This window comes from Hyperoodon ampullatus (genome assembly GCF_949752795.1).
Source record: "Hyperoodon ampullatus genome assembly, chromosome: 7".
Taxonomy (NCBI): Eukaryota; Metazoa; Chordata; class Mammalia; order Artiodactyla; family Ziphiidae; genus Hyperoodon; species Hyperoodon ampullatus.
In genome coordinates this window covers 78,346,482-78,364,954 of record NC_136920.1, presented here as the reverse complement: position 1 = coordinate 78,364,954, position 18,473 = coordinate 78,346,482, and the positions used below count along the sequence as shown (strand labels likewise).

The 18,473-nt window shown below is 40.4% G+C and overlaps 2 protein-coding genes across 2 annotated transcripts in view; both read right to left on the bottom strand.

Annotated features, from left to right (window-relative positions):
• Positions 1 to 18,473, bottom strand: part of LOC307055622 (BCL-6 corepressor-like) — a 792,095-nt gene that overhangs the window by 164,819 nt on the left and 608,803 nt on the right.
• LOC307056691 (UDP-N-acetylglucosamine--peptide N-acetylglucosaminyltransferase 110 kDa subunit-like) lies at positions 14,242 to 17,382 on the bottom strand (the record flags this gene model as incomplete). The annotated part of the gene is made up of 1 exon (XM_079709537.1): positions 14,242 to 17,382. The coding sequence occupies one exon, from the start codon at positions 17,380 to 17,382 to the stop codon at positions 14,242 to 14,244; it is 3,141 nt and encodes a 1,046-aa protein (XP_079565663.1).

Below are 18,473 nucleotides of genomic sequence, written 5' to 3'. Positions count from 1 at the left end.
ACAATTTTCTTATCTCATAGTAATAAGGCAGTTTTCCTTAAAAAAAAAAAAAAAGACTTAAGCCTTAAATTCTCTTTCCTAATCAAAATGTGCTTTTCCGTCTTTAGACTATTCCTCTTATATCCTGTATTATTCATGATTTTAATTCTTGAAATAGCACATGGCTGAAAACAGAAGCTAACCTCTTGTCCACTATGAATTAAATCTTCTTTTCCTAGGACCCGTCTACAATGTACAATTTGGGGTTTGCCAACATAATTATTTTCTCTGAAATAAGGTACAGCATTTTGCCTTTTCAATATAGAGTTATACAATACATTGTTAACACAACATAGTTAATATAGTCAATATAGTCAATACAACTATAACACACATGATATGATGCCACTTTGGTGATTTTCTTCATCCATGTAATTCTGAAATTTGACAGTATAGTTTTCATATTCTAATGAGCTGAGTATTACCTTTGCAAGGATAGAAAAATAAAATAAATTCATAATATTCTTGTGTGGTTTGCCCCTGGGGTGGATTACCATAATGGGGGCATATTTGAGCCTTTCTCCAAGTCATTAAAAAACCTCCAGCGAGTAGCCCCTTGTCCTCTCCAGGAAATTGCGGCAAAGTAGCTTTAATCACAATAATCCTGGGGGGAGAAATCTCGGAAATAAGACATCTGCTTCTGTGCCTTGTTGTTTTGCAGAATAGCAATGATTGCTTTAGCAGCTTCTATTGCCATATGTGTATAGTAAGTAAATGAACATAAAATTGAATGAACGCATAAAAGAAGGATAAACTCACCCAGTTTAACAAATCCACTCTCTCACCTGCTGTGCCCTGAAACGTGAAAGAAAGAATCACGGGATCATAAGGATTCATAAAATAACAGTCTCTGTTAACAATATTGACAGGAGGTATAAGGATGATTTGTCTGATGTGGGACCAACAGCTTAACTGCTTAATTCTTTTTTTTAAGGGCAAATCATTCATTTATTGTTTAAAGATCGCAAGACAACATCTGAATTTTTGTAGCACAATTTAAATGTTTTACTTTTTTGATAAAGCAGAGTATAATAGAAAAACATTAGTTTCCAGTAATATCTATATCTCTATTCAGAATTAAGTCTTCCACAGACATGTAACCTGGAAACAAAAGCCTGTTCCAATAAGCAAAGCTTCAACAGAGCGGCTACTTTTCGGGCCAGGGAAAGGTTCATCCCTATAGGATGATGATGTGCTGTGTAAAATGGCTGCAAGGTCACAGCCTTGAGGGCGTTGGAAGTCTGTTATCCTATTCCACATTAAGTAGTTTGGTGAACTTCAAACGACCGTTCGTCTGCAACCAAGCTGCCAACTTTTAACTGATATTTCAAACAGGTAAAAAATAAATGAAAAGAAATCCCTACACTGATGTTCCTTGATTTACACTGTTAAATGGTTCATTAACATGTAATTCTGGCTAAGAATTACATTTGAGACTCCTTGCTCAGATTTTGGTTAACAGTACTAATCTTTAGAAATTCAAGTTCTTATTAATCAATAATTTGTCAGCTAGGATACATTCAGGCATCAGCTGCAACTACAGAATAGGTGCACTGCCTCAGCGCTTTGGAAAGACATAATCACCAACACTACTAGCAGACAAAATATCTGTTACTAGACAGCATATGTGCAGTACAGCAAGACAAAAACATATATTCATATGTGCCACGGACCAGCCGGAGAAAGAGGATTTCACCGCCCAGGGTCAGAAGGGACGGGGTAAGGAACTGAAGTAGCACCGACGAATGGGGTCAGAAGGACCAAGACAACTGATGGTTGCAAGGCAAGTTTTATTATGCTACGGTTGCAGATTATATAGACTAGAAAAGGGAAGGTTGCCAGATGGTGGTTTACATTATCTAATGACTGTCTCGGCTCAAGGTTAACTTCCCTGGGAGAAAACCCATAAGCCCAGAATCATCCAAAATAACCTGCATGTGCAGGGGGGAGACAGCTTTGCTTGTCTCATTTTACATTCTTTCGGATTTCTGGGCCCTGCTGATTTATCTCCCATGGAATGGAACAAGGAGGGGAACAAGTAGGGACAGTCCCTTCGAGCAGCGGTGGCACGCCTGTCATGTCCGTAGCCTGATCTCAAGCCTGACTGTTTCCCTCAGTTCCCCCTTTTTTATTTTTAAATTTTTGCTGCAAAATAATTCCATGAAGCGTAGTGCCGAGAGTAGTATATTGTTGCCTGAGGATACGAAACAGACATGAGAAGATTATTATCAATAATAGGCAAATTATGGCCAGGGTAATAAATCCTGACAACCCTCCAGTAATCCACGACTGAGGGTTTAACCACTTTAAATGGTCCAGTAAAGTTTTAATTACATCTTCTTATGAAATATCAAGATGTGCATTTTGCATATCCTGAATTTCAGCATTTAATTTCTTAAGATCAAGACTAATATTATTATCTGACCAAACACTCAGCAGATGCATTTTTACTTTTTCCCATTCCCAAATACAGTCATTGTACTTGTAAGGAGTAACACAAATCCATGTATACTTTTCATGACAAGCTAAACGCATCCTCAATTTTAATGCTGCCATCTGATCTCCAATCCCCCAAATTGCGTTTTTAAAGTCATCTAACTTGTTATTCATCTGTAAATCTATGTGACTTTGTAAAGATAAAGCAAGACTGGTATTTTGAGATAATTGATTAGCAAAGTGAGCATGATTAATACTCTGTGAAAGAGCAAGATGGGCAGTAGCCGCGGTAGCAGACAGAGCAGCCAAGGCAAGTCAACTTACTATTAGCCACCCAATAAAGCGTCTCCTTCTCTGCAAGGCTTTAGAGAGTTCCACCCATGCCTGTACTCCAGTATCTTCATACCAAGTTTCTCTCAGATGTACAGGCACCATAACATATATGGGTTACTTTAGTATAAGCACAGATTGTGTTCCTGCAGAAGGGAACATACAACTGTAAAAATACAATGAACACAGCTAATATTATATCCTCCTTTGGAAGAATTACCAATGTTAATAGAACCAATCAAAAGTGTATATGGAGGAGCAACACAAGTTATAACAGGTGTATTGGAATAAGTTAGAGCTAGTTTCCATATATCGCAGTTCTTTTGAAATGCGATAAACCTATCTATGACGGGAATAGAAGAGATAAGAATTTACCCCTTGGTATAATCTATAGTTCACCATATTTGGTTATTATTCCAAGATGCATTGCAACATTCAAAATTGGATCCAGGAAACTTAATGGTCATAAAAGGAGGAAATTGATTTTTTGATTTTCTCTTAAGAATAGTAACCATATGTCCAGCCATAAGTATCCCTTGTCCTCCAAGTAAACGCTTCATACACAAATAATTTCCTGAATCTTCACCTGTAACCTTGGCTATAGTAATAGCGGAATCCCTAAGTGGTGAGGCGTATGAGATTCGACCTCTAATATTAATAGGTTGCCCATTTATATAGCAAATGATGGTATCCTTAAGATCCTCTCGTCGGCTGGTAGCCGGTCATGTAAGAGTAATGTTGGTTCCTGTAAAACGAAGGATGCCTGGAGAGCCTGACAAACTAATTGATTGATCCGTTCCCTCATAAACATCTGTATGCTCATAACTAATAGCCTTTACACATCCAGTATCCAGATTCAATGGGCTAAGACCGACAGGATAGGTACTAAACCAGTTAGTATAATTTACAGACATATTGATTTGTTTTATATTCCCAATAAGAGGGCCATAAACAGTATCATTGTAAAATACAGGAAACTCTGCTTCAGACCAAGATATGGGTTTTACTCATTCTACGAGGCCACCATCACCTTGATACCAAAACCAGACAAGGATGTCACAAAGAAAGAAAACTACAGGCCAATATCACTGATGAACACAGATGCAAAAATCCTCAACAAAATACTAGCAAACAGAATCCAACAGCACATTAAAAGGATCATACACCATGATCAAGTGGGGTTTATTCCAGGAATGCAAGGATTCTTCAATATACGCAAATCAATCAACGTGATACACCATATTAACAAATTGAAGGAGAAAAACCGTATGATCATCTCAATAGATGCAGAGAAAGCTTTCGACAAAATTCAACACCCATTTATGATAAAAACCCTGCAGAAAGTAGGCATAGAGGGAACTTTCCTCAACATAATAAAGGCCATATATGACAAACCCACAGCCAGCATCGTCCTCAATGGTGAAAAACTGAAACCATTTCCACTAAGATCAGGAACAAGACAAGGTTGCCCACTCTCACCACTCTTATTCAACATAGTTTTGGAAGTTTTAGCCACAGCAATCAGAGAAGAAAAGGAAATAAAAGGAATCCATATCGGAAAAGAAGAAGTAAAGCTGTCACTGTTTGCAGATGACATGATACTATACATAGAGAATCCTAAAGATGCTACCAGAAAACTACTAGAGCTAATCAATGAATTTGGTAAAGTAGCAGGATACAAAATTAATGCACAGAAATCTCTGGCATTCCTATATACTAATGATGAAAACTCTGAAAGTGAAATCAAGGAAACACTCCCATTTACCATTGCAACAAAAAGAATAAAATATCTAGGAATAAACCTACCTAAGGAGACAAAAGACCTGTATGCAGAAAATTATAAGACACTGATGAAAGAAGTTAAAGATGATACAAATAGATGGAGAAATGTACCATGTTCTTGGATTGGAAGAATCAACATTGTGAAAATGACTCTACTACCCAAAGCAATCTACAGATTCAATGCAATCCCTATCAAACTACCACTGGCATTTTTCACAGAACTAGAACAAAAAATTTCACAATTTGTATGGAAACACAAAAGACCCCGAATAGCCAAAGCAATCTTGAGAACAAAAAATGGAGCTGGAGGAATCAGGCTCCCTGACTTCAGACTATACTACAAAGCTACAGTAATCAAGACAGTATGGTACTGGCACAAAAACAGAAAGATAGATCAATGGAACAGGATAGAAAGCCCAGGGATAAATCCACGCACATATGGTCACCTTATCTTTGATAAAGGAGGCAGGAATGTACAGTGGAGAAAGGACAGCCTCTTCAATAAGTGGTGCTGGGAAAACTGGACAGGGACATGTAAAAGTATGAGATTCGATCACTCCCTAACACCATACACAAAAATAAGCTCAAAATGGATTAAAGACCTAAATGTAAGGCCAGATACTATCAAACTCTTAGAGGAAAACACAGGCAGAACACTCTATGACATAAATCACAGCAAGATCCTTTTGGACCCACCTCCTACAGAAATGGAAATAAAGAGAAAAATAAACACATGGGACCTAATGAAACTTAAAAGCTTTTGCACAGCAAAGGAAACCATAAACAAGACCAAAAGACAACCCTCAGAATGGGAGAAAATATTTGCAAATGAAGCAACTGAGAAAGGATTAATCTCCAAAATTTATAAGCAGCTCATGCAGCTCAATAACAAAAAAACAAACAACCCAATCCAAAAATGAGCAGAAGACCTAAATAGACATTTCTCCACAGAAGATATACAGACTGCCAACAAACACATGAAAGGATGCTCAACATCTTTACTCATTAGAGAAATGCAAATCAAAACTACAATGAGATATCATCTGACACCAGTCAGAATGGCCAGCATCAAAAAATCTAGAAACAATAAATGCTGGAGAGGGTGTGGAAAAAAGGGAACACTCTTGCACTGCTGGTGGGAATGTGAATTGGTACAGCCACTATGGAGAACGGTATGGAGGTTCCTTACAAAACTACAAATAGAACTACCATATGACCCAGCAATCCCACTACTGGGCATATACCCTGAGAAAACCATAATTCAAAAAGAGACATGTACCAAAATGTTCATAGCAGCCCTATTCACAATAGCCCGGAGATGGAAACAACCTAAGTGTCCATCATCGGATGAATGGGTAAAGAAGATGTGGCACATATATACAATGGAATATTACTCAGCCATAAAAAGAAACGAAATTGAGCTATTTGTAATGAGGTGGATGGAACTAGAGCCTGTCATACAGAGTGAAGTCAGTCAGAAAGAGAAAGACAAATACTGTATGCTGACACATATATATGGAATTTAAGAAAAAAAAATGTCATGAAGAACATAGGGGTAAGACAGGAATAAAGACACAGACCTACTAGAGAATGGACTTGAGGATATGGGGAGGGGGAAGGGTAAGCTGTGACAAAGTGAAAGAGCGGCATGGACATATATACACTACCAAACGTAAGGTAGATAGCTAGTGGGAAGCAGCCGCATAGCACAGGGAGATCAGCTCGGTGCTTTGTGACCCCTGGAGGGGTGGGATAGGGAGGGTGGGAGGGAGACGCAAAAGGGAGGGGATATGGGAACATATGTATATGTATAACTGATTAAATTTGTTATAAAGCAAAAAAAAAAAAAAAGTGAGGAAACAGAAAAAAAAAAAAAAAGATATGGGTTTTAATAGTGGAGGATCAGGTACATAGGCCCAGTAAGTTGCTGCATTAACAGAGGGAACACATGAAATGGTTGCCAACATAGCTAAAAATAAATTCACAGGTGTAACAGGATCATTCTGTTTTTTCACTAACTCTTGAGCTCGTGAAACCAATTGTTTAATTTGTCCCCAAGTTGGAACATCACTCCTTTGAGTCGTCCTGGCAAGTGGTCTCCTCTTCTTCTTCTTTTTCTGAATCAACACTGTCAAATTTTCGGGAGAGATGCAGAGCTTCTTCATCTTCTGAACTAGTTATGAGCTGTGGCGAGCCATCTATTTGCTTGACTAAGCATGCGCTCAGGAAGCCAGAGAGGTCCAGGAGTTGATCTGGGAAATATACACACGTGACCACGTCCCCAAATCAACACAGGATCAGGACCACGCCAAGTGCTGGTTAGCGGATCTTTCCCGAGGACCTCCAGAGATTGAAAGGCCAATCTTGGCTCAGCCACCAACCTTTCCCCTGTCAACAGTGAGAAAATTTAAAATACACAGAGCATGATTTATAAGGTTATGTAGTGTTGTTCTATATAATTCTCCCATTTTTAGTTTTTCAATAGTTAGCTTTAAAGATCTATTTGCACGTTGTATAATACCTTGTCCTTGAGGGTTATATGGAATGCCTGTAATATTGGTAATTTGTAATGAATTACAAAATGTTGCAAAAGCAACACTAGTGTCAGTGGGCCCATTATCTGTTTTAATAATTTTGGGAAGGTTCATGAAAGCAAAACAGTGTAATAAATGAGTGATAACATGTTTAGTAGCTTCTCGGGTCTGTGCTGTAGCACAGAGGAAACCAGAATAAGTATCAATAGTGACATGAACAAACTGTAATTTCCCAAAAGACGGGATATGAGTAACATCCATTTGCCATAAATGACTAGGTAATAATCCACGAGGATTAACACCAGAATGTGGAACAGGAAGGTGAGGTAAGCACTGTGGGCACTGCTTAACAATTTGTCGGGCGGCTTCACGAGGAAGGGAAAATTGTTTGCGTAATGTAGCCGCCGACTGATGGTGTAAAGCATGCGATTGTTGTGCTGCTTGTGAAGCAGTTTGATCATAACTTACCATAATATGAGGGTGTCCAGGACATGGACCATGAGTATCAACAGTATGAAGATAATGAATGCAATACCTTAGCCATTCTTGACAGCATGACGAACGGAAAGGAGGAGGACGGTAAATTGGGATATGTCCTGCTTTAGGGAAAAGAGATTGAGGAGGAAGAGTAACTTTAACTTTATTTTTGGGAGGAAAATGCACAGGATAAAGATCACGTTTAGATCGAGTTGAAACATCTGCAGTCGCTTTCATTTTAGACAATGGACCAGACAAGTTAGAATGAGCACGGATATGCAGAGCTGCAACAGGACCATCGTGGGAACGAATAAGCTGTTGAAGCAAACGAAAAGACGATGATAATTCAGGGTCATTAGTATATCCTCTGGTCGCAGTCTCCAGAAGAAATAATAAGCTAATAAGATATTTACTATCAGAAAACAAATTAAAAGATATAGAAGGCAAATGTTTAAAAGCCATAATGACAGCATACAGTTCAACACGGTGAGCTGAAGTCAAGGAAGTTTGTTTAATGAGTTTTGTTCCGTCGTCAATGATTACAGTAGCCACTCCTGAAGAAGAACCGTCTGTAAAAACCAAAGGTACATGAGGAATAGGCTGTTGCCTAATTATAGAAGGAAAGATATATGAGTTAAGTTTGCTGAATTGGATCAATTTATCAGCAGGCGAATGGCATTCCAAGGTACCTGAAAATCCTGCAAGAACAAGACCCCATTCATTACTATGTTGAAAAAGCCAATTTTGTTGACTAACTGAATAAGGGATAATAATTTGAGAAGGTTCTATACCTATAAGTTGTAAGCATCTAGTTCTACCTTGCATTATTAACTTAATAATAAGTTCATAATAAGGGTTAATAACTTTAGAGGATTGAGTTTTCATATGAATCCATTCAGTAATTCCAACAGTTTGCCATAAGATGGCAGTAGGCACATGAGGTGTTGGACAAACAACTAAAGACATTGGCAGGTGAGTATGTATTCGAGTTAATTGTGCAGAGCTGATAGCTCTATTAACTATTTGTAAAGCTTGAAATCCTCTGGAGTCATAGATCGAGAAGTAGAAGGATCTGAGTCACCTTTAAGAATATCAAATAAAGGCTCTAACTGAGCAGTAGTAAGTTCTAAGGAAGGCCTTAGCCAATTAATATCTCCAAGTAATTTTTGAAAATCATTTAATGTTTTTAAATTATCAACTCGAATTTGCAGTTTTTGAGGCCTAATGGTAGAGTTATCAATATATTTTCCCAAATAGAAAAATGGAGATTGGCTTTGAATTTTTTCTGAGGCAATGACCAAGCCAAATGATTGTAAGGATTGTTGTAAAAATTGAGAAGCAGTCTCTAATCAAGAAATATTATCAGTGGCTAAAAGTATATCATCCATATAATGTATGAGATATAACGCTGGAAACCTTTTGCTCACAGGAGTTAAGGCCTGAGCCACATATATTTGGCATAATGTAGGACTATTTGCCATGCCCTGAGGCAATACTTTCCATTGAAATCTCCTCATGGGTTCCTTAAAATTTAAGGAAGGCAAGCTAAAAGCAAAATGTTTTCTATCTTCAGGAAACAAAGGAATAGTGAAAAAACAATCTTTAAATCTATAACTAAAAGATGATAATTGTGTGGTATGGCTGTTGGAGAGGGTAGGCCTAGTTGAAGAGCTCCCATTATTAGCATAGTTTGATTAACAGCTCTTAGACCCTGTAATAACCTCTATTTTCCAGACTTTTTCTTGATAATAAAAATAGGAGTATTCCAAGGACTATTGGAAATTTCTAAATGCCCTAATTGTTCCAGTACTAATTGTTCTGCAGCTTCTAATTTCTCCTTTGTGAGGGGCCATTGGTCCACCCATACAGGGTCATCACTCAGCCAAGTAATTGGATCAGCAGTGAGTGGAGGCCCCTAAGAAAAACCCAAACCTTGTCTATCACTTTTTATTTTCACATCAATAGGATAGACAGTTCCTTTTTGATTTGTTCCCAGCCCTTTTGTGGGAAGAAATCCTTGATCCAACACCATATTAGAGACTTGAGAATTTGGACTATAAAGTAATACTCCCATTTCTTTTTTTTTTTTTTCAGTACGTGGGCCTCTCACTGTTGTGGCCTCTCCCATTGCGGAGCACAGGCTCCGGACGGCAGGCTCAGCGGCCATGGCTCACGGGCCCAGCCGCTCCGTGGCATGTGGGATCTTCCCGGATCGGGGCATGAACCCGTGTCCCCTGCATCGGCAGGCGGACTCTCAACCACTGCGCCACCAGGGAAGCCCCCCATTTCTTGTAATATATCTTGGCCCAAGAGGTTTAAAGGCAGCCCAGGCAAAACATAAGGCTGGAAGTATCCTGAATGGCCCTCACTATCTTGCCATAATAATAACTGACTACTTTGCATAGGAGAAGAACTCTGTCCTATTCCTTGAAGTTCTGTAATAATAGGACTAACGGGCCAATGTTTAGGCCAGTGCATCTGCGTCATAACAGAGACATCAGCTCCAGTGTCTAACAAACCTGAAAAAACCTTTCCATTCATGGTTCATTGCATTTCTGACGTTCTTTCCCTATCTTCTGAATCCAGTAGGCAGCACTAGAGGATCCAAAAGCCTTTGTTTCTCTCTTTTGATGTTGTAAAATTTGTCCATGAGGTACAAAGGGCAAAAGTAGCAATTGTGCAATTTTATCACCAGGAGAAATCGTTATTATATTTTTAATAGTTTGTGCCATGATTTTTATTTCTCCTTCGTACTCAGAGTCTATGAGTCCTGGCATAATAGTTAAACCCTTCACGGCGACACTACTTCTTCCCAATAATAGTCCAATCAAACCCTTGGGTAAAGGTCCATAGATGCCCATAGAGAGGGCCTGAGGACCCATTGCAGGAGTTAATACATATCGGGCGGAGGTACTGAGGTCCAGTCCTGTGCTTCCTGCTGTTGCTCTGGAGAGCGAAGATATTGCATGTTTTTGTTTTTGGTTAATGTCTGATTGATAGTTTGAGGAGGATACACAGACGTTGCCCCTATTATTTGTTGGGGCCGGGGAAGGCCCCGGGAGGAGTTTCCCGACAGTGGTGTCCCAGTCCTGTGGGCCACTGAGCGACAATCTCGTGCCCAACGTTTTCCCCTATTGCATTTAGGGCATAAACCAGGGATTTTCGGACCATCTGGAGGTTTTTGAGTAGGGAAGGAAGGAGCAGGGTTACAATGAAAAGATCCACATTCTCCAGCAAAATGACCTGCCTTTCCGCATTGAAAACTAGTCTTTGTTCTCTTTTGATTGTTTTTAAACCCCACTTTAGTTAATGCTGCAGCCATAGCAGCACCCTGTATATAAGCAGGCCCAATGTCTGCACAAAGGCGAATATAATCCTCCAGTGTTCCCCGTTTTCTCCAAGGTCGAATCACAGCCTGACATGCATTATTAGCGTTTTCAAAAGCAAGTTGCTTAACTACAATTGTACCAGTGAGTCCATCCACAATGAGTCTCCCCACCGCCTGTAACAATCTATCTACAAAATCAGCATATGGTTCATCAGGTCCCTGTCTGATTTTTGAAAGATCCTCAGTTTTGGGTGTAGAAGGTAATTTCCTCCAGGCTTGTAATGCCAAATGATTTATTTGAGGATAAGCAACAAAGGTATAAGTTAATTGATCTTGTAAAGAAATATATGGTCCTTCCCCAATCAGCATATGATAACCCACAGGAATATCATGGGTAGCATTCTTTTCTGCTTGTTCAGCAGCCCGTTCATAAAAATCAAACTTCCATATTAAATAATCTCCACCATTTAAACAAGCTCGTGCAATAGACTTCCAATCAGCGGGGGAAAGAGCTTCTCCTGCAATAGTGTCAACCATAGCAGTAGTAAAAGGAGCAGTGGGCCCATATTGAGCACAAGCAGATTTTAAATCTTTCAAAACTTTAAAAGGAAGAGCCTGATGCTCCCTAATAGCCTGTTGAGGATGATTAGGATCAGGTCTTTCTATGACAGGACAACAGAAAATTGGATCTTCTCCTTGTTTTATTGCTGCTTATACAGCACGTTGCAAGAGACTGAGCATTTTTACAGATGTAGATTTTTGAGGAAGACGGTCCTTACTAATTTGCAGCTTTTTCACTGACTTATCTATCATAGCCATTAGAAAATCATCCTCAGGATGATTCTCTCTTTTATGTTTTTTTTCTCTCTCTCTTTTATGTTTAAAAGCCTCATAGGTTAAGTCAAAATGTTCCTCTTCATCTGAAATATTTAAATTATTTACCTCTTTTGGTTTAGGAAGTGGCGACACAGTAGCTGATAATACAGTCTTTTCTTCTGTCAGAGGCTTATGTTTTTCTGACTTTACATTCAAATCAACACTATCATGAGAAGAACCTAAACATATTTTTATCAGATTCCACAAACTAAATGTAACAACAGCAGTATGAGTAGGCCCTCGAGACTCATAATAATTTTCTAAATCTTCTCCAACTTTCTGCCAGATTTCTATGTCACAGAGCCGCCATCAGGAAACCAGGGAGATACATCATGGATATGCTGCCAAAATTCAGTCAACTGTGAGGTAGAAACTTTATTACCCCGAGCTATAAGCATGGAAAGTAAAACCTGAGCAAATAATTCACACTCCTTTGAGCCCTTTTGCCCCATCTTCTTTTACTTCTGACTGTTGCCTTATGCCTCTATTAGTTTCACTTTTACTCGTGGCCACACATATTTTGCATAAGGGTTCTCTTACCTGCACTTTCTTTTCCTTTTAATTGCCTTCACGCTTCAGGTCCCTGTTCGGGCGCCACTTGCCATGGACCAGCCGGAGAAAGAGGATTTCACTGCCCAGGGTCAGAAGGGACGGGGTAAGGAACTGAAGTAGCACCGACGAATGGGGTCAGAAGGACCAAGACAACTGATGGTTGCAAGGTAAGTTTTATTATGCTACAGGTGAAGATTATATAGACTAGAAAAGGGAAGGTTGCCAGACGGTGGTTTACATTATCTAATGACTGTCTCGGCTCAAGGTTAACTTCCCTGGGAGAAAACCCATAAACCCAGAATCATCCAAAATAACCTGCATGTGCAGGGGGCAGACAGCTTTGCTTGTCTCATTTTACTTTCTTTCTGATTTCTGGGCCCTGGTGATTTATCTCCCATGGAATGGAACAAGGAGGGGAACAAGTAGTTCCCTTCGAGCAGCAGTCCCTTCGAGCAGCAGCGGCATGCCTGGCATGTCCGAAGGTGCTCTCAAGGCTCACTGCTTCCCACACATATGTTGGCTTGTTTAAGCCTCAAGCCCTCGATCCTTTGTTGAAATAAAATAATTTCATTCCTATGGTTTTCAATACCAAAAACTCAACCTCCAGGAGGGTTAAAGTCTAATTTGTACTCCAAACCAAGTAGCAGTGCAGTTCGCTACTACTGAGGCTGAATCCATAAAGACTTCAAGACCACGACCAGAAGACAAGTTATTATATATAATACCCTAGAAGGCCTGAAACATAATTATCATATACATAGCTGGTCCTTCAGAGCTTTTTACCTATAACATGCTTTTTCATGAAAGTTATTTAATGTACTGGAGATAACTGTGAATTACTGATCAAATATTTGAATACTTATACTTACCTGGAATTTCATTTCTGCTGAAAGAAAAAGGAAGAACAGGACTCACCTAAAACAAAACAAACTTTAGAAATGAAAGTAAACATCTTATCACACACTATCACTTTTGGAAGCAGCATAGAGGGGCAGTCAACAGTAAAACACTGGTGAAATAGGACAAAACTCCAGGCCAAAAATCCATTATTATTATCATCAGTGACAGTACCACAACTGTGCCCTTCATAATTAATAAGCACTCCTAAGAATCTTCATTTGGCACCAGATGATGTGTTTAAGAGAAACACTCTGGGAGGTTTTGAATCAGACTTGGTTTTTTGTTAGCCAAGTTACAGGAGAATTTTTAAAGTGGGGGGAAGGGAAGAAGGAAACGGACCAGAAAAAGAATTGAAGCCATCATCTACAAACCAACAAAGCACTGAGAGTTCCAAACGTTATGTCAGACACTAGAATGACTGATACAGGCTCAAGCGGTTTATAAAACCTAGAAAAAGACTACACCAGCAAAGTCCCCATTTATCTGTAGAGTTCAGAAACTAAAACAAGGAATATTTCAGCTTAACACCTGATCTCAAGAGAATCATAAACACTTCACATGAATAAAAATACCTGAAACCAAACATTTTTAAAAGCTCCAATACCCAAAATAGAAAGAAAAAAATTAATTCAGAAGACTCAATCCATCCATGATAATCACAAAACGGCTGGGCAATCTCTATCTCCCTTCCACACTAACCATCCATCCCCTGGAAGACCAAGGGAGATCAGACCTTCCAGACTTACCTTCCAGACCTTCCAGACACCTGGCTGCGGCAAAATTCGATAGAATCTCCTTGTGGAACAGCAGTTTCCCATCTCTTGTGTCTCTCCCTGTCATGATCATGCAGGAAGCAAGTCTGGCTGTGCTATTTCTTATCATTGTGTGTCACCCATCTGCAACATGATATTGAAAAAGTAGTTCCCTTTCCCCTAGAAGGTTGAGGGTCAGCTACAGGGGAAATTCTCCTGGGCACACAGTCATTATTTAGGCCGACTCAGTGACTTCAACAGGCTTAATCATGTGATCAGGTTTGTTGCCAGCTGCATAATGCTCCCACATCTGTAGATAGAGCCGCTCTAGTTCCATCGTGTATTGTTTGGTGTTGAACAGAGGGCTAGATGTTCTCTGCTTCCAGACTTTGCCATGAATTTTCTTCAGGTATTCTACATCAGTTCCCAGTTTCACAGCTATCTCTTCATATTCTTGTCTATTTTTAGCAATCAGCTCGAGACAGCCTAAACAAGTGAGCTGGGAAGCTGCAACTCGGGAAGCAAGAGTCTCTCCTGGCATAGTCACCATGGGGGTCCCTGCCCAAAGGACGTCCATCCCTGTGGTGTGTCCATTACAGAGCGGAGTGTCCAAGCAGACATCAGCCAGCTGGCCTCTCCGAACATGTTCCTCTTTAGGAGCAACAGGGGAAAAAATGATACGGTTCGGGGGAAGGCCCATATTTTGTGCGTACTGTTGAATATTAGCTTCTCCTGCTGCTGGAAAACGCAACAGCCACAGTACACTATTGGGAACACGCTTCAGAATATTTGCCCACATCTGCAAAGTAGATGGGTCAATTTTGTATAACTGATTAAAGTTACAGTACACAATGGCATCTTCCGGTAACCTGTACTGAGAACGTGTGGTTACAATAATGGTACGGGGAACCTCCTCTCCAGTGGCAGCCTTATTGTTGATCAGGGTAGTTGCCAGCCCATTGCTAATACTGAATCCATTAATTGTAATCTGAATTTGTCCTCTGTTAATCATTTCAATAACTGCTTCTGCAACAGTATTCATAGGAATGACAGGCATATTAAGAGTTGTATTACTGCTGTCTGCATTGTCTTCTCCATCAGGACATTTCATCTTGACTATTTGCACATCTGATAGACTATAAAGAAATGCGTGGAGGTCGATGCCATTCAGCACAATCCGATTGTCATAAATGTGCCCATTGGACTTAAAATCGATGACGGCTTTTTTCTTCAGGTGAGGGAACATATTAGCATGATCACCAATAAAGAAAGTATGGGGCATATAAGCCAGTTTCTCAGAATACTGCTCAGCAACTTCAGCAGGTGAAGTTTCCTGATCAGTGATGATATAATCCATGCAAAGCGCGCCACTAGTCCCAGGGTACCCCAGCCACATTGCCTGAATAGGAGCTGGCCTGAGAGCAAAGAGTTCATTTCGAGCACCCCTGGTATAACCATTCAGATTTACAAGGATGTGTATACCATCTTGATGGATGCGATCAGCTGCTTTCCCATTGCATGGAATCTGAGAAAGATCAATGAAATGATTGGCTTCTGCCATCACCTTCGCTCGGAAGTTTGTGCCATCATGTGGGCTCAGGGCATAACAGAATATCTCAAATTTATCAGGATTGTGCATGCCTGGAATAGACTGCATAAGATGAGAAGTAGGATGATTCCCAAAGTCAGAACTCACGTATCCTACACGCAGTCGACCATCACTGAGCTTCAAGTCTTTTGGATGTTCATACGGTGGTTTATGAAGGACACTTATATTAGCCAAGCAGAGGTTCCCATGCCTCTCAGCAATAGCCTTCCTGAAGCCATGAGAAAGAGGATAGAGCATACTATGATGAGGCTGCACAGAAGGCAACCTATTCTTCTCCAACTGGTCAGCCACAATGCTGACCAACTTCTTCATTCGCTCATCATAGTCTGTCCAATCACAGACAACCTGCAGGCAATGAGCCAAATTACAATAAGCGTCAGGAAAGTCAGGTTGAAGCTTCAGAACAGTGCGATAAGAAGCAATTGCTTCTGGAATATTCCCTGAATCGTGGTGAATGGAAGCCAGATTGCTGTGGGCATCCGCAAATGCAGGGCTGATCTGAACGGCACGAGTATAACACTGCAAGGCTCCCTGAACATCCTGCATCTCCCGTAGGGTGTTTCCCATATTGCAGTAGGCATCAGCAAAGGTAGGACTGATTCGAATAGCCTCCTTATAATGCATCAGAGCTTCGTGCAGTTTTCCCTGCTGCTTCAATACACTTGCTAAATTCGAATGGGCATCAGCAAAGTCTGGGCAGAGCTCTAATGCTTTACGATACAAGCGAACTGCCTCTTCACTGTTTCCCTGTTCTCCTTTGATATTGGCTAGGTTATTCAGAGAGTCTGCATGGGTGGGACACAGCCGGAGAGCTGTATGATAACAATCTTCTGCTTCAGCAACACTGCCCTTCTCTTTGAGAGCGTTTCCTAGGTTGCAGTAAGCATCAGGGAAATGTGGTTGCAATTCAATAGCTCGCCTGTAGGTGTCTATTGCCAGATCCATCAGGCCTTGCTCATAGTATACACAAGCCAGGTTGCCATGTACCACTGCATGATTTGGACTCAAGCTTAGGGCACGAAGGTAAGCTGCCACAGCTCTGTCAAAAATCCGTGCCTCATTGAAGACATTTCCTAAATTGATATAAGCATCCAGAAAATTGGGGTCAAGGGTGACAGCCTTTTCAAAGTGATGAATTGCAAGCCAAATCTCCCCTTGTGCATTGAAAACACAGCCAAGATTACTCCAAGCTACTGCAAAGTTCGGTTGCGTCTCAATTGCTTTCAAATAACATGCCTTGGCTTCTTCTAAGCCACCCAGGGCTTTGAGCAGGTTCCCCAGGTCACTGCGAACACAGTACAAATAAGGATTGTACTGAAGAGCACAGACGTAAGCTTGTACTGCCCCTTCCATGTTGCCTGCTGCTACCAATGCGGCTGCCAGGTTAATATAACCATCGATGAAATCTGGTTTGAGACGCAGTGCATGCCGGTAATGCTCAGTTGCTTCCTGCAACTGCCCTCTTTCCTTGTACACATTCCCCAAATTCGAATAGGCTTCTGCCAGAAGAGGGTTCTGTTTAATTGCCAGAGTACTAAAGTGGGCAGATCTGTCCAGCCTTCGACACTGGAAGTGTAGAGATGAAAGTAATAAAAGTACACCAGTATTGCCTGGCTCTTGTCTCCAGAGCTGCATGCAGTGTCTCTCAGCTGTCTCAAAATCTCCTGCCTGATATTCTCGATGTGCCAACTCAGCTAACCCTTGGAAGGAAAGCACACGTTTCGTTGGTTCTGTGCTGTCGGCCACGTTGCCCACGGAAGACGCCATCTGGAGCTTCTGGAGAGAGTGAAAAAAGGGGGTAATTGAGTCCTGCTGCCGCCACTACTGGCAAGAATGTTTCTAGAGGTAGCAAACACGAGCGCAGCAGCCGTACCACTGCTTTGGCAGGCTTAAGCGGCGGCAACAGTTACAGGCACCGAACCTTAGGAACTCTGGTTGGCCATCTACCTCTCATGCTCTTGAAATCTTAATTCTTAACCCTGCCCTCTTCCACCATTTTTCTCCTAATCAGGGAATAAAAATTACCTATCCATTTGCTTTAGAAGAAATCAAAAGTCAGTAGTCCAAACACTTTTTAAAATATTGTTTTCTGTCCAGTTGGAAATGAAATACATGATTGACTTTTCTTCATCATTCATATAGTCAACGTGGAAAACATTAGGGCCATGAATTTCAATACAGTAAGATGAGAAAATTTTAAATTGGCCTTCCCAAACCACTAATAAGTAACCGATGTTGTATATGATGCTAAAATCTTAGAGACTGAGTTTGATATTTTAAAAGTTCTGAAAACATTAGCTAATTTCTCCTCATCAAATTTCTCATGACTCAAACCTGAGTATTACTTTTTAAAAGATAAATTTATTTATTTTTATTTATTTATTTTTATTTTGGCTGCATTGGGTCTTCAGTGCTGCGTGCAGGCTTTCTCTAGTTGAGGTGAGCGGGGGCTACTCTTTGTTGTGGTGCCGGGGCTTCTCATCACAGTAGCTTCTATTGTTGTTCCACAACTCTATGGGTTCCTTTTTAGGCCCTACGAAGAACCCTAGAAATTAGTTCATGTAATTATAGGTTTTTGCAAAATGGTCAAAAGTGAGATATTTTAACTTCCATCAGGTAAGACCAGTGTCTATTTCTTTGCCAATTTTCCTTCTATCATAGTCCGCTATGTTGGATCATATTGGATTGGTCACAGGCTTTTTTGAAATCTGGCTAAGGAGATGTTTTAAGTGAGGCTATTATGTGATTTTCAGACACCACCATATGTAATTGACTATATAGTATCCCATTACAGGAATAACTTCCAGTACTCTTACTGACTACTCTACTGACTTAACTAGCACAAGACACAGAAGCGT